We start from the raw sequence: 17,145 nt of genomic DNA, 5'->3' as shown, positions 1-17,145 counted from the left end.
ATGTCCTTAGGCCGACTTGATCTCTTATAGGCCGACTTGGTGTGGAGGATACAAAAATTACATTTGACTCAATACTAAATCTTTTTACATTATTCAAAAGCCCAAGAAGGGTCTCCTTAAAAGTATAATGACTTTATCGACTAAGAATAAATCCTAGAAGTCCTCAATGGGTACTTTGACCTAAAACATATTAGAATATATCTCTAATTAGTAATGCTCAGTCTTTTAGCTGTTTCTATTTTTATTCTTTTAGCAGTTTCTTAGATGAAACTGTTTGTTCTATATTCTACATAGAAACCTGATGTTTCTATTATTGTAAATATCTTTGTATTATCATTGAGCTGTTTGCTCCAGGTTAATCAATTCATTCGATATTCTTTTACATGCGTGTTTCGCACTGTTTTATGGTATCAGAGCACAGGGATTTTTTTCGAAATAATTTTTCATAGTTTGAAAAATTCAGGAGTTCATTTCGAAACTGCTCTCAGGGTTTGTAGATTTCTTGATCAGCTATCCTCTTCATTTCTTTCTAAGGTCGAGCCCTCTGTAAGCCAGGTAGCCTTCACTGAGTCTTAGCTTCGGCTTTGCTCATTGTGATAAAAGCTTACAGTCGTCAATCTCGATATAGAAAGAGATTCTGCTCCTGCATTATCTTTATTATGAGGAATTAACTTTGTGGCGATACTCGGGATCGTGAAATTCTCTTGAAATTAAATCCGGCATTTTGAATCTGGGGGCAGCAGTCGATTTGTCGGTTGAACAGTTTATCTGTGTTGAAGTCTTGTTTATTTTTGTGGCCCGTGAATTCTCAGTCTCAGCGTTTTCAGTCAGTGAAGTATTCAACCCTAGTCTCGTACCAGCGTTTTCAAGGTGAATCGATAACCACGGGAACGTAGCATCTCAGTATTTTTTTCTGTCACGATATCTGGAATAGCACGCATATCCGGTTAATTTCTTCGTCGGAGCGGGATTTTGTTTTGGCTGGCGAATCCGGTTACATTGCTTCGAAGTTGTGGAACCTGTGAATACACTTCGGATATTCAATCAAGCTCTCGTATATTGATTTTTAAAACCCTCACGGCTTCCAGCATTTTGGTATCTGCGTTCTCGGCTTCGAGTGCTTCAAATCCATTGCATTCAAACCCGTGCCGCTCGGATTCGCCTTTGAATTCGAGTTCGACTCCACGGACTGTATAACAAAACCGTTCTGCACCGAAGGCACAGCCCTGGCCACCAGATCCTCCGGGTTACCTATACAGGGGTGCCTACCTGGCAGAGGCCGAACGCAGTGCAGACGTGGAACAGGGGAACCCGACTCAAGCCGGTCCACGTAGAAGAACTGTCCTAGCTGCAGCTTGTCTATCAAAATAAGATCGTTATCGTCATCCGACAGGGAGACCCCGTCAACAGAGGCACGCTCGGTCAGCAAGCCCGTTAACCTGCAAGCCCGTCAGCAGTAAATATAGCCCGTCGATCCGTCAACAGATATCATCGTCAACAGATAGCTAGCCCGTCAACAGATAGCCCGTCAACAGAACCCGACGTGATAAGAATCAGTCACGTGTTTGCTGAGATCCGATTTATGAAATGCATGTTTTTTAAAAAAAAAAAAAAAAAAAAAACAGAGCGAGACTATACCCGTGGTCAACACTGTCCAGTCGTATATATACATTCAGATCAGAGTGACGGCAGCGAAATTCTTCAAATCGCGTGACGGCAGTGACAAAGGTATTTTCCAGATCCACGTTTTGTGTTTAGAAAGTGGATTAAAAATTATTATGATATGATTTGAAGCGGTGGGACCAGAATAAAGTATCACAGTCATTTTTAAGTAAGTATTACAGCGTGATCAATCCAGCATCACAGTCATTTTAAAAAAAAAAAAAAAGTGGAGTGATCAGATCTGAGTAAATTTTTCTGGGGCAAGTCTATTTCTTTCACAACAGCATTTATTTTTTACAACAGAATTTGTTAAGATTTGCTACAGTAAGACTTGTGAAAGAAGGGTACAGCTACAGCGGTGGAATCTGCTCTATTACTATTTTTTTTAGACTGTGGAGATATATTTTTCTGGACTTCTGTATTGCCTTTGGGAAAATGGCCACGCTCACCAATCTGATGTTAGAAGGAAATCAAGCCTTTTACGCCTTTATGGCTAAAAGGTCTTCAGATCATGTTCCTTCTTCTGCATGGTACATTGATTCTGGTGCATCACGCCATTTCTCTCACAGGCGTGACTGGTTTATTGACTTCTCACCTTTCAGTGATTCCGTGGTATTTGGCGGAGGTGAAAAGTACACAGTCGCTGGCAGAGGTACAGTTCAAATTCAGTCTGGTGGGCGCACACTCATATTTATGAATGTATACTATGTTCCTGGTATGGAAATTAATCTGCTGTCTGTCAGCCAGATTATAAGGAATTCTCCTCAGCTTGATGTTGTGTTCAGTGCACACAAGTGCTCTATTATTGACAGGGAGACTAGTCTAACAATTGCTGTTGGCCTAGAGGACCATGGTCTATATAGGCTACTTGACACCGGTGACTCTCCAGAAGTGGCTCTAGCAGCACGTGTCTCTCCCATCAGTACTCTTTGGCATCAGCGATATGGGCATCTAAATATGCAGTATCTCTCTCAGCTCTCCCGGGAGGGACTTGTGTCAGGATTACCTGACATTCAGACTCAGCAGTTGGGGGTATGCGGCGCCTGTCAAGCGGGAAAGCAACATCGGTCTTCATTCAAGAATGGAGAATCTTGGCGAGCATCTAAGGTACTCCAGTTACTTCATGCTGATATTTGTGGTCCTATGAATACAGCTTCTATCACTGCTTGCAAATATTTTTTACTTATTGTAGATGACTTCAGTAGAAAGATGTGGGTGTATTTTCTAAAAAATAAATCTGATGCACTTAGTACCTTTCAGAAGTTTAAAACCTTAGTTGAAAAAGAGTCTGGCTGTAACATCATGACTCTTAGGACCGACAATGGGGGGGAATTTTGTTCATCAGCTTTTGCCAATTTCTGTGATATTCATGGCATCAAACATCAGTTAACCGCACCCTACACTCCTCAGCAGAACAATGTTGTCGAGCGCCGCAACCGCACGGTTGTTGAAATGGCTCGTTCCATGTTACAACACAGGAGTGTTCCAAACAGATTCTGGGCTGAAGCAGTATTTACTGCTGTTTACCTTCTTAACCGATCACCCACTCAGGCTGTTACAGGGAAGACTCCTGAAGAGGTTTGGTCTGGCCGTAAGCCTAAGATCAGTCATCTCAAAGTATTTGGCTCAGTTGCATATGTTTGGATTCCAGCTGCTAAGCGCTCTAAGTTGGATTCCAAAAGCCAGAAACTCATGATGACAGGGTACAGTGATCATCACAAGGCCTATAGGCTGATAGATATAGCCACTGGTCGTCTTAGCTTCAGTCGGGATGTAGTCTTTGATGAGGACAGAGGATTCTTTCAGCAGTGTTTTGAGGATCAGCCTCACAGTGTTCTTCTTCCGGTCGGTCCACCTGATGGGAGGGATGATGTAGCATCAGTATTTGATAATACTCTATCTGAACTTCCTCCAGAAAATAACCCTCCTCTTGCGGCCCCTATTGCTCTTGAGTCTTCTCCACCTCCTCCTGATATTGGTTCCTCTACTCCTGACATTGGTTCCTCTACTCTTCGGCCAAAATGGTGGGCTAAAACCATTGGTGATCTCCGGGATGATGAGCTCCTTGAAGGTAGAACTTCTAGACATAAGAACAGACAACAGTCTACAGTCAATTTTGCTCTTATGGCTAACATACACAGTATTGTTGAGCCTCAAACCTATTCAGAGGCTAAGGGTACATCTGAGTGGGAACAGGCTATGGAAGCCGAATTCCAAAGTCTTCAGAAGAATCATACATGGACACTTTCTGATCTTCCTGCAGAGAAAAAACCCATAGGCTGCAAATGGGTTTATAAAGTGAAATACAAAGCTGATGGAACCATAGACAAGTATAAAGCTCGTCTTGTGGCTCGAGGGTTCTCACAGAAGGAAGGCATTGACTATGAGGAGACTTTTGCTCCTACAGCCAAGATGAGTACCATAAGGCTTGTGCTTGCCCTAGCAGCTCAGTTCAATTGGAAAGTTCATCAGATGGATGTAAAGAGTGCTTTCCTAAATGGTGATCTCCAAGAAGAAGTCTACATGACGCAGCCTCTAGGATTCAAGGTTGTTGGTCAAGAACATAAAGTGTGTCGGTTAGTTAAAGCAATCTATGGATTGAAACAAGCTCCTCGGGCTTGGTACATGAAAATTGATCAGTACCTGACAGATCAGGGTTTTCAGCGGAGTCCATCTGATGCAAACCTGTATATCAAGCATACTGGTGATGATATCTTGTTTGTAGTTGTCTATGTGGATGATCTTATCATTACTGGCAGCTCTGCACATTTGATCCATGGGATCAAACAAGATCTATGCAGAACTTTTGAGATGACAGACTTGGGACTTCTTCATTACTGTCTGGGGGTTGAAGTGTGGCAGACTGAAAATCAGATCTTTCTTTCTCAGTCCAAGTATGCCAAAAATCTTGTGGAAAGGTTCAGAATGCAGGATTGCAAACCGGCCACGACTCCTATGGAACCAGGGCTCAAACTTTCAACACAATCATCCTCTCCTCTTGTGGATGAAACTTCATTCAGGCAATTAGTGGGCAGTCTCATCTATCTTACTGCTACCAGACCTGACATCAGTTTTGCAGTAAGCTACATTTCTCGCTTTATGTCAGCTCCTAAAGCTGATCATTGGATAGCAGCAAAGCGGGTGCTACGATATGTGCGTGGTACTTCTGATTATGGCCTCTTATATACTCGCAGCTCCAATCCTATTCTCAGTGGCTACACTGACTCTGACTGGGCCGGTTCGGTTGATGACCGTAAATCTACAGCTGGGTATGTGTTTAGTCTAGGATCTGGTGCTGTTACTTGGACTAGTAAGAAGCAACAGGCAGTGGCTCTCTCCTCAACAGAAGCAGAGTATCGGGGAGCAGTTAAGGCAGCCTGTGAGGCAGTTTGGCTTCGTCGTATGCTTGCAGATATGCATGTTTTCCAGACAGGGCCTACTTCTCTGTTTTGTGATAATCAGGGAGTGCTCAAACTTGCCAAGAATCCAGTCTTTCATGAACGAACAAAGCATGTGGAAACTCACTGCCACTACATTCGACAGCTGGTTGAAGACGGCTCAGTTCAGTTGCACTATGTTCCCACAACAGAGCAGCCCGCCGACATTTTCACCAAGCCTCTTGGTCCTGATAAATTTGTAAAATTCCGCGGGTCTATTGGTGTTGTAAATAGATTGAGCATTAAGGGAGGGTATTAGAATATATCTCTAATTAGTAATGCTCAGTCTTTTAGCTGTTTCTATTTTTATTCTTTTAGCAGTTTCTTAGATGAAACTGTTTGTTCTATATTCTACATAGAAACCTGATGTTTCTATTATTGTAAATATCTTTGTATTATCATTGAGCTGTTTGCTCCAGGTTAATCAATTCATTCGATATTCTTTTACATGCGTGTTTCGCACTGTTTTAAAACATGGTAATCCAAGCATGAAACCCATGCTTTAATAAGTCACAATAATAATAAAAATTCATTTCTTTATTCTTTTGACAAGTACATCACAAGATGACTCGAATACATTTAATGAAGATCGAACCTAGTTACATTTTCCAACAGAGATAATGTCATCACTTATGTGCCGAGGCTGAGGAAGTCAAAGGATATGTGTGACAAATTGATTAGGATGCATGAGGTCAACAATCTTAGCCACAACATTTTCGTGAAGAGTCAACTCCATGACATCAAAATGTCTTAAGTTTGAATCTATAGTAAACAAGGGTTTGTTTGTAGGTCCGTGCTCAAATTAATTGAAGGAAGTCTTTTCATACTTGTCAAATTTTCTACCATCTTAGCATGCCTTCTCGGCTCCTGAGTTTTGCTCTCCAACTGTCCGTAAAATGCATCACAAAAGGTTCTCAAACTGGTCTAAACAAGCCCTTAATGATCTTTGTAATCTGGCCTAGACATCAACCTTCCTTCTGCTGTGAGAGCATACACAACTCTTCTTATACTTGGCTTCTTCAAGGCACTTTAATGGTAGTCAAATCTTTTCCTCCTTAATTCACAGGGAAATAACACCATTTATTAACGTTGCATGTTCTTCCTCTAGACACTGTACTTATCAGCCTTCAAAACCAAATTTTTGAACTTTGAACCTCCTTTATCAAACAGACTTGAAGAAATAACACTCAATGATCTCCTATACTAATATGGCAACCCCATTCATTACCTCGCTGGCCTTCCCATAGGTTTGAGGTAATTTTGCACCTCTTTGCCACCTTCTAAGGCTTCTTGACCTCTATTGCTATCACACTGAGGCTTTTCGGCCCTCAAGAGGTTACCCCTACAACCTTTCGGCCTTCTTGTAGTTAGACTGAGGCCATCTTCTCTCTATCTCGCATGTGTGAATAGAAAATCAGATGAAATGTTGATCCAAATTGCGTCCAAAAGATGTATGCTGAGTTTGTATTTATAGTGATCTTGTGGTGCCCAAGGGGTACGCCTCCTTGTGCTGGGCCGACCTATACTCTGGGGCCGACTTGAGCATAATTCAAATTCAAAATTCAATTTTCCCTCTTTTAATTGGGCCGACTTATAGCTTGGGAATACCTCCTGCAGCTACCCAAAAATCAACATTGATCCGGATTTAAACAGGAACGTAACAAAATACAAAGATAACCATATACACAAAGATGCAGCGGAAATAATAATTCATTTCATTAATGTAAAATACTGAAATATGCTTACAAACAGAAATGGAAATAAACCAGCTAGGGTGATGGTAGCTTATCTCTGAGAAGAGATGTGGTGGCTACATGCCTCTGAATTGTGTTACAATGAGTCTCGAAGACCTGTTTATTGTTGAGAAATAATGGAAAACCCTAAACATCCAAAAACCTAACCCTAGAAGATGAAACGCCAAATTGTGGGCCCCGTTTGGGTAAATTGGTACATCAACTTTCCCGGGGTTGTAACTTTGGCATACGATCTCTGTTTGACGCCCACAGTATCTCGTTAGAAAGATCTATCTGAGAACTACAACTTTGGGAAGAGCAACATCGGTCCATGGACCCATGTTGCTCTCAGTTTTCCCAAAAAACGTTGTTTAGGGCCTCAAAATGGCTACGGAAGTTCAGGACCCGAAAAACTGCCAAAAATAGTAAAATGTGCTACAATTAAGGAAACTGAAATGCTGAAAGAAACAATGGTGGGGGTCCAAGTGGACTTGGCAGGTGGCCACCAATATCCATCTGGATCATTCCTCCCTCCTTAGGAAGCAATGTTCCCCATTGCGTTGAGTTCCTCCATGAGATGAGGAAACTTCTGCTGAACTTGGTCCCTAGTGAGCCACTTGCCTTGGTGAAGGAGTTGGCCTGCTTTGACAACTTGATACAATTGGATATTCTGCTGGCGAGTGTGCTTGATTTGTGTGTCCATGATCCGATCAGTTGCAGCTTGTTCCATGCAATCTGGATTTAACTCTGTGGGTGTGAGCTGTTCTGCAATGTCAGATGTGTCTAGTAATGGTGGAAAGTATGGCCGAAGGCGGTCCACATTGAACACTGGGTGCAGGCCAAGGAATGGGGGAATGCTGAGCTCAAATGCATTGTCTCCCACAACCTTGGTAATGGTGTAAGGACCATATCAGAGTGGTTTGAGTTTCCGATAGGCTCCGGTAAGGCGTTCCTTTTGCAAATGCAACCAGACTTTGTCGCCCACCTGAAACTTGTGTGGCACCCGATGTTGATCATGTCGCTGCTTGTACTTGGCATTTGATTTCTCCAGAATGTCATGGACCTGCTGGCAAATATGTTGGATGTGCTCAATGAAGCTGTTTGCCTTATCTGTTTCGGACTGGACATGAGCCGAATTTGCTTGAGTAGCTACAACTGGCATGGCCACATCAATGGGACATAGTGGCTGGAATCCCAAGCCCACCTGAAAAGCGCTGTGGCCAGTCGAGTTGTGGAGAGCCCGTTTGTAGCTATGTTGAACATAGGGGAGGCTCTCGTCCCATGTGCGTGGATGCTTTGAGTTGTACATGCGTAGAATGTGTACGATCATCTTGTACCTCTGTCTAGCCATCAGTTTGAGGATGGAAGGCTGTGGACTTAGTGAGTTTGGTGTCGAGCATCGACCAGAGATTGGACCAAAATGTACTGAGGAACCTGCGTCCCGATCTGAGATGATAAACTGTGGGATCCCAAAGTGTACCCACACTCGTTCAAAGAAGAGTTTAGCAGTGGCTTCTGCTATGATATTCTTCTTGCAGGCGACCATAATGGCCATCTTCGAGAACCTGTTGACGACCACAAAAACATAGTCGTTTCCATGCTTAGTGGAAGGAAGACCTGACATGTAATCCATGGAGATGGATTCCCAAGGTCGATTAGGGGTAGGTAGCGGGGTATAGAGGCCTTGCTTCTTGATGGTCGGTTTGGCAATGGCGCAGGCAGTGCATGATCTGATGTACTTCTGGACATCATGTCAAAGATTCAGCCAACAGAAATACTTCTGTAGTACTGCCATCGTTTTCTCGACCCCGAAATGTCCAGCAGCCCGACTGTAGTGTGCTTCCCAAATCATCTTTGGCACGCTCGATTGAAGGAACACAAAGGTGACCTAGGTGGCATAACAGGGCATCCTGGAGGTGAAAATCTGGAACATGCTGACCCTCCAAGAGTGTTTGGTATGTGTGGCCGAATTCTGGGTCGCTTTTGTAGAGAAGTGGCCAATTAGAAGTCTCGTGCCCACAAGAGTTGAGCACAGTGGTTAACGCCATGATCGGTTTTCGACTGAGGCAATCTGCAACATTATTGGTGCTACCCTTCTTATACTTGATATTCAAAAGGAACTGTTGCAGGTATGTGGGCCACTTCTGATGGCGATCATTCTGCAATTTCCCTTGGGTCTGTATGAACTGTAGGGGTCGGTGGTCTGTGTGGATGACCATTTCCTTCCCCAAAATGTAATGCTTCCATTGTCGGTAGGCCTACACAATGGAATACATCTCTTTGTCATAAGTGGGATACTTCCGGACTGTGTCTGAAAGTGTCTCACTGTGATATGCCACTGGATGCCTGTGTTGAGTAAGGACTGCCCCAATAGCATAGTCAGAGGCATCTGTCTCGACCTCAAATGGTTGTTGCAAGTCTGGTAATGCGAGCATGGGTGCCATGCAGAGGCGATCTTTCAACTCTGTGAATGCCCTTTGTTGAGATTCAGACCAAAAGAATTTTGCTTTCGCTCCTCCCTTGGTGACTTGACTCAAGGGCCAAGTGATATGAGAAAATCCCAACACAAACCTGCAGTAGAAGTTGGCAAGACCTAGAAAGCTACGGAGCTCTGTTAGAGTGGTTGGAGATGGCCAATATCAAATGACTTGGATCTTGGATGGATCCACATGCACCCCCTGTTCATCAATAATGTATCCCAGATACTGAACCTGGGTCATGCCAAAAGTGCATTTCTCCAAATTGGCACATGACTAGTGTTGCCGCAGTGTTTGGAGAACTTGTCGGATGTGGTGGAGGTGCTCTTCCCAACTCTGGCTGAAGATCAGGATGTCATCCAAGTATACCACTACAAATGAGTTGGTGAATGGTCACAAGATGTCATCCATTAGCCTCATGAAGGTTGCAGGAGTATTTGTCAATCCGAAAGGCATCACCAACCATTCGAATAGGCCCTCCTTGGCTTTGAAGGCAATCTTCCACACATTGGAGGGTTAGATTGGTACTTGGTGATATCCTGACTTCAAATCGATCTTGCTGAAATATTTTGCCCCCTTTAGTTGGTCCAAGAGGTCATCAATCCGTGGTATTGGGTACTTATCACAGACAATGATCTTGTTCAACGCCCGATAGTCAATAGAGAGTCTCCAAGTCCCATCCTTCTTCTGTACCAACACGATCGGGCTCCCACGGGGTGATGAACTTGGACGGATGTGACCTTTCTGCAATAGCTCTTGAATCTACTCTTGATTTCATCATTCTCTAGAATGGAGTGCCGATAGATTGGTCCATTGGGCAGCGACGTACCTAGGGTTAGATCGATGGAGTGCTTGACCTAACAATGTAGATGAACCCCTGCGGGGGAGGTGAAGATGTCCTCGTACTCCTCCACGACCTTGTCCATCTGTAGTTGTCGTGCAGAGGGGCCCTGTCTGGAGGTCATGGCCACCGTCTTCTTCTTTCCTTGAGGGCGTATCATCAGGAAAACAAATTTCCCGGTTTTGGAAACGAGCTTACTACATTGTTTTGTAGTAATCAAAGAGATGGTGGTAGGCGGTGCTACCTCCGGTATCCTGTACAACTTAGTTCCCAAAGTAACAATAACAACACGGGGCCTTGATTCATACACAACATGTTTCTTCCACAAGTATGGTTGTCCTAGTAATACATCACAAACTTCAAGGGGAGCAATGTCACACAATACCTCATCCGTGAAAGGCTTGATGTTGTATGGAAGGCGACACTGCTGGCTCATGCGAAGATCCCGTCCTTGGTGAAGCCACCCAATGGTGTACGGTTGTGGATGTGCTGTGGTTGGTAAGCCCAGCCGCTTCACGACCTCTACCGAAATGAGGTTCTTTTGGCTCCCATTGTCGACAATGAACTGTAGCGGGGAGCCCTTTACCCACATCTGGGAGTGGAAGAGACGCTCCTCCTCCTCTGGATCTTCGGGTTCCTCCTTTTGGATCTTCATGGTGGCAATGGTGGCGTTGGGCTCCGCATCGATAATCTGCTTCCCTTTGTCATTCCCCTTGTTGGGTTCTGACTCAGAGTCGGAACCTGCATCCGATTCTGAAACCTTTAGCTCAGCCACCAGTGATTGCTTGGTCCGACACTCACTTGTGTTGTGACTGGAGCTCTTATGGAACTCACACCACTTTCTCGTGTCCTTTTTCGGCTTCGCGGCGCTGTTCTTTGCTTGCAGCTTTGGCGGGTTGTCTTGCGCCGCCCCGCCTTGGCTTTGTCGTTTGTTCTACGGTTTGGGGGCACCTTTCCTTTGCTTCGGATTCGCAGATCCAAGTCTCGCTTCTTCTGTTTAAACTTCTGTTCGACCCTGATGGCATATCGGTATGCAGTGCCGAGCGAGGAGATGTTCAGTGATTCTATTTCTTCCTGGATGTACTTGTGCAGGCAGTCACGGTATTTGAGTACCAAATGCTGCTTCGAATCCTTGATACCCAACTTTGTGCGAAGGGTATGGGAAATATTGGTGAACTCCGGCACGTCTTGGTACCTTCCCTGCCGCAGTGTGGTCCACTTTATGTATTGATCCTCATAGCTTCCAACAGGGTAGTGCTGCTCCTTGATGGCATCCCCGAATGAATTCCAAGTGGGTGCCGCTGAAAATAGTGAGCCGTACTTTCATCCTTATGCTCGCAGTAGGTTTCCCACCAGTCCTTGACGTGGGGGGCTGCTTTGAGAAGAGCGAAAATAATCTTTTCCCGACTGGAAAAATCATGAACAAAAAAATAACCCTCTAGCAGATTTAACCATTTATCGACGACATCTGCGTCTATCTGACCCTCGAATATGGGGATTTCAAAATTAACTTGTACCTTAAACGGTGTGGCGTTTCCAGAGTAGCTGTTGGAAGCCGATGTGTCGCCCCTGGGTACCCGCTGAAGCATCTGAGCAAAGTTGTCCATCATCGTGTTCCTTTTTCGCTCGAGGGCTTCTTCGAGCAAGATTTTGATAGGATCTCCTGCCCCCTCGTCTTTCTTTTCATCCGCCATGGGAGGCTGTCGGGATTTGCGAGGCTGGTCTTGCAAAGGTTCGACCAGTTCAAGCCCTAACTCCTTATATCCCGACCTCGTTGGGGACATGCAAAGAAAAACAGAGAAAAAAGCAGACTGCTTTGATACCACTGATCCGGATTTAAACAGGAACGCAACAAAATACAGAGATAACCATATACACAAAGATGCAACGGAAATAATACTTCATTTCAATAATGTAAAACACTGAAATATGCTTACAAACAAAAATGGAAATAAACCAGCTAGGGCGATGGTAGCTTATCTCTGAGAAGAGATGTGGCGGCTACATGCCTTTGAACGGTGTTACAATGAGGCTCGAAGGCCTATTTATTGTTGAGAAACAATGGAAGACCCTAAACATCCGAAAACCTAATCCCAGAAGATGAAACACCAAACTGTGGGCCCCGTTTGGGTAAATTGGTACATCAACTTCCCAGGGTCGTAACTTTGGCATACGATCTCTGTTTGATGCGCACAGTATCTCGTTAGAAAGATCTATCTGAGAATTACAACTTTGGGAAGAGCAACATCGGTCCATGGACCCTTGTTGCTTCAAGTTTTCCCAAAAAACGTCGTTTAGGGCCTCAAAACGGCTCTGGAAGTTTAGGACCCAAAACACTGTTAAAAATAGTAAACTGTGCTACAATTAAGGAAACTGAAAAGTTGAAAGAAACAATGGTGGGGGTCCAAGTGGACTTGGCAGGTGGCCACCAATATCCATCTGGATCAAACATATTCTTAAGATCAAGTATCGTGCATGTATGACATCGTTAGATGGCTGTAGAGTGTCTTGAACCTAATTTTCTTGAGAGATAAGTTCTCTAATTCCACCTTTGAGACGCTAGAGGATAATAACCTCACTTCTTCTTGTAACTACTCAAACAATGTAACAAATTAGCAAAATTAGGTAAGGAGTACAAAAGGATCAATTGAGAGGGTCTTAACCCTAGGAATAAATAATGTAGGACCTGTTGGATTGGAGAGAGGAACCCTACAAGGCTAACACTAGACCAAGTGACAACAATGGGGTGATGGCCCACTGTCACCACAACCAAAACCCTTTGCTCTTTATGGGATTTTCACCGATGGGAGGAATCTCGGTTGTGAGGTCACCTAATGGATATCCTTAGGTTATGGTGCAAGGTGATACAATGAGGATTTCTAGAAGAAAGGCACAAGTTAGGCTCAAGGCTCCAATAGGGGGCAATTTGATTTCTTTGTAGAGACCTGTGGAATGAGGCACAAAACCCAAGGCTTGATTGGTAAGTTGAGTTGTTGTGATGGCCAAAGGTCAAGGTAGGGAGGGAGGGTTTCCAAAAATATATATTAGCAAGATCAAGATACATGAAACCCTCAAACAAGCCCCTAAGTTGAAGCAAGACTAGACTAGGGTTTACCCTAGGGAAAACAACTAAGGAAAAGAAATTTATGGACAAGATTGAAGTGGATGCCCATCAAAAGGGTAGAGATTATGGGGCAAATGCAATCCTCTTGATGTTTAGGCTCTTTAATCCCACAAATGTTCTTTGCCTAAGGATTCACACCAAGCCCTAGTTAGTGAGCTTGTCTTTAAAGGGGTTGAATTGAAGAGAGAAGAGTTTATAGGTAAGAGATGTGTTTGATCACTAACAAAATGCACTGGTTCCTTGTTCCTTGGGAGTATGGAGTCTTAGGAGGCCAAAATCTTGATCCCATATCACCAAAGCTCAGGGAATTATCTATACAATGGATAATGGAATTTTCATGGGAGAGCTAGTAAAAGATCACCATTAGGGTATTCATTCACATGTTATTCATTAGTAATGCATGCAATAGTGACATCTAGATAACATTCAATAAATTTTCAACAAATTAGGGCACAATAGCAAACCCTAGATTCAACATTCTATACACTAGATATATAAAGAATAGATATTCAACAGTGAGTACGCTTACAAGATAACATGCAAGATAATCCATCCATTTGATCCAAAGAATAACTCTAAAGATAAGCAAATTAGCTCCAAATATCAAAATGCATTCATAGATCTGAATTCTCCACAAGAAAAGAAGGCCGAATTACACAAGTTCTGATGAGCATTTGATACAATGAATGTCTTCTCTACTTATATGAGGAGTTTGACTTCTAATTTTAGCCTAGTGCCCCTCAAAATAATAAAATAATGCACTGATCACAAGTTAGGTCACAAGCTGACTTAGTAGCCAACGATAAAACATAACTCTTGCCCACATGTGTGAGCTGTAAGAGAGGAAATGATGACATCATGCATGTGTGAGCCCTTCTAGGGCTAGCGTTGAGGCTTCTTGGTCCCAAGATGTGAGTAGAAACCTGAAACATAGTGAACGGAACTCCCACTGATCATCTGGTTCAGTTTTTAGAACTTGGACTGCTATAATTGAGGAGATATGCCCTGAGGAATTTGTTATATTAGTTTGCATGCAAAGTGTTTGAAGAAATGCTTAAATGTTTTAATGATTCATTGCATACAAACTGTTTGATGAAATGTCCCAATGAAAATGTTGTTTTGTGGATGGGGATAGTATTGTTGCATGATAATATTGCTGTAGTTGATATATGCCTATTTGCAGGCATAGAATTTGAAGAAATGCGTTAAAGGTGTTCTATTACAATTTGCATACAAACTATTTGATAAAATACCTCAAAGATGAAAATCAAAAGTTGCATGATTGACTGGTATGTTTCAGTTAGTTTGACAAGTGGAATTAGAGTAATGTTTTTGATTTGATTTCATACCAAATGTTTGACAAAATGTATACAAGAAAAATACTACTCAATTGGTTGTATATAAAGTATTTGAAAAAAGGTTTACATGTAAAGTGTTTGAGAAAATGTATGAGAGTTGAAAATCAGGTTTTTGCAAGTGTGGTTAGGACAAATTTATTGAGGGTGTGTGACCAAGTGGTATCAGAGCTTATTGTCAAGCTAGTAAAAGGAAGAAGAAAATTTTGGGTACCCCATAACCTTTGTTAGTCATTGAGGGAGCTGGGTATGTTACAGATTCAAACTGGGGACTTGTTGTCATGGAACTAGCCAAATGATTAGCAACATGAGTGACAATCAGTTTAATATTATTGTGGGGTTTTAAATTTCAATTCGAAATATATAAAGCTTTTACTTTTAATTTGACTTGATATAAAGTAAGGACATACGGTTGCTTTAATTGAAATTTACGTGCCCCAGAAAACATATCAAAGGAATATCAAAGATTATATATATCTCTAAAAAGTGAAAAAGTGCATTTCAATGATATCAGTATCAAAAGAAGGAAAATTAAGGAAGAATATCAATTGAAAGATCACAAGGAGAACATTGCATACTTGTGGAGTTGTCCATGGCATATATACACAATTAACTGAAGAACTATGCCGAGTTTGCTTTCACTTGGATTAGGATTCATATGTTGCTTAGAATTGATCTTGCTAGCGTTTGTGTTCTGGGCATCCATATGTTCTTTAGAGGATCTCCAATTAGGAACATGCTTCCTGTATTCTATTGATTGATCAGCAATTTTGGAATCTACTAGTTGAAAGTGACAGATCTCCATTCTGAACAAAATTGACCATCTTCTCCAGCAGGTAAACTTGGGCAATTGTCTTTTATATTATATATGCTTTGGTGATTGCCTTGGGATCTTATCGGGTAACACTGTAATTAGGAAAACTGGTGTTTAAGGAAATATTTTTGATGGAAACAGCATGGATACTGGACGTTTTGTTTTTAATGAGGCTGGAAACCTTTTTCTTTTTCCTCCGGGAAGTCTGTGTTCATGGAAAAATGCCATTAAATAACTAATAACAGTGCTCATTATTTGTTTGTAGAGGATGGGAGAACTGGCACCTTTGTTATCGGTAATAATCGCTTTCCAGTCTCACTCTTGGATCTTCCTTGCATTATTGAGTCATATAAATCTTATGATGACAGTGTGCTCATTAAAACTGCTGACGTAGGCCAGGTCAGATTTCTTCTCCTTGTCTTTTTAGATGAGTCACTGTACTGATTAAAGTTTGATAGGAGATCTGTTTGAGCATAAAATATTTATTTTAGTCTGTTAAACAATTTTTGGACATTGTAGATGATCATGGTAAGAGAAAAGGATGAACCAGAACCTGAAGGCCCTGAATATAGACATGGTCTTACACCTCCAATGCGAGATGCTCGCAGACGCCGGTTTCGGAGAGAACCAGACCTAAATGTATGTATCTTGTTTTACAGCTTTACTGGAGTTTCCTATTAGATTTTAAGTGATATTACAACTGAATTTTTTTTTATGGTGTTGCAGCCGGAGATTGTTCAGAGGGTTGAGAAGGACATAATCAGCATCATGGCCGGAGGAACGGCACACAATGTTGATATCCTTCCAGAATCTGATGGCTTTTTATATTTTGGCAAGTTCTTTTCTAGGACCAAGGCTTTACCCTTATTCAGGGGCATTCTTGTTGAATGCTAGGGAAATGAAAAATCTAATGTTTGTTAGTGTAAGTTTTCTTGTTTGTCCTCGACTTCTGTAGCACATGTTGAAGTTGTGGAACAGGAAGAAGATGCAGAAGATGAAGGGGAAGAAGAAGCTGAGAAAATGGTTTCCCAACCACCAGCAAAGGCAGATGTTCCAGACGCTGAAATGAATGATGATGCTGAGATGAATGATGAACCAGACAGAACTGAGAGTGATGATTCAGATGACTCAATGTGATGAAATAGATGCTTCTGCTTCAGTGAAATTCTGGGTTTAAATATTTGGCTGGAAGTAGCAACTACAAAGTTGGTGAAATGGAGCTGGGACTCGGGAGCATTGAGTACAAATTTATACTCTACATTATGATTTATGTTTATACATTTTGCATGAATGTATTCAGGACTTCCAAGCATTATTATTGAAAGGATAACTCTATCGTAAAATTTGTATTTTTGGCCAGGAGTTATAGATGTTTGAAAAACAAGCATGTATCTCCTCCATTGAAGGATAAAGTAGTGATGGCGTTGATCTATTACTGTGGCCATGCACAACAAATGTTGTAAATCCGTAAAAAGCTGCAATGAAATTTAGATTTCATCCAAGCTTTGTATTATTTGCTTTTCCTCTCATTCTTGGCAGATGCATATAATTATTGGCTTAGTTGACTTGCTCATACGGCTGGTATGCCTGTTTAAGCTCTAAAAAGCAGATGCAATATCTCCAAATTACACCATTTATATTTAGTGAGATCAATCATCAAACCCATAAACATTGCTGTAGACTCTGCACTCAGGGATTGAGG

General features: G+C 42.2%; 1 protein-coding gene across 2 annotated transcripts in view; it reads left to right on the top strand.

The window, feature by feature from the left end:
• LOC149185030 (transcription initiation factor TFIID subunit 7-like) overlaps positions 1–16,945 on the top strand; it is a 54,788-nt gene extending 37,843 nt beyond the window's left edge. The window contains exons 3-6 of one of the 2 annotated variants that reach the window (XM_089417763.1): positions 15,709–15,842; positions 15,963–16,082; positions 16,170–16,243; positions 16,406–16,945. In XM_089417763.1, coding sequence (XP_089273889.1) covers positions 15,709–15,842; positions 15,963–16,082; positions 16,170–16,243; positions 16,406–16,580 — 503 coding nt within the window. In that variant the 3' untranslated portion in view covers positions 16,581–16,945. Of the gene's footprint in view, positions 1–15,708; positions 15,843–15,962; positions 16,083–16,169; positions 16,244–16,403 lie in introns of both variants that reach the window. The other variant, XM_089417764.1, reaches the window with a different exon arrangement.
• The last annotated feature ends 200 nt before the right edge of the window (positions 16,946–17,145 follow it).

The sequence above is a fragment of the Pinus tabuliformis genome, chromosome 3_2 (genome assembly GCF_031772625.1).
Source record: "Pinus tabuliformis cultivar Carrire ecotype Pingquan chromosome 3_2, CPIR1, whole genome shotgun sequence".
NCBI classification, from domain to species: domain Eukaryota; kingdom Viridiplantae; phylum Streptophyta; class Pinopsida; order Pinales; family Pinaceae; genus Pinus; species Pinus tabuliformis.
This window is presented reverse-complemented; position numbering and strand designations above follow the sequence as displayed.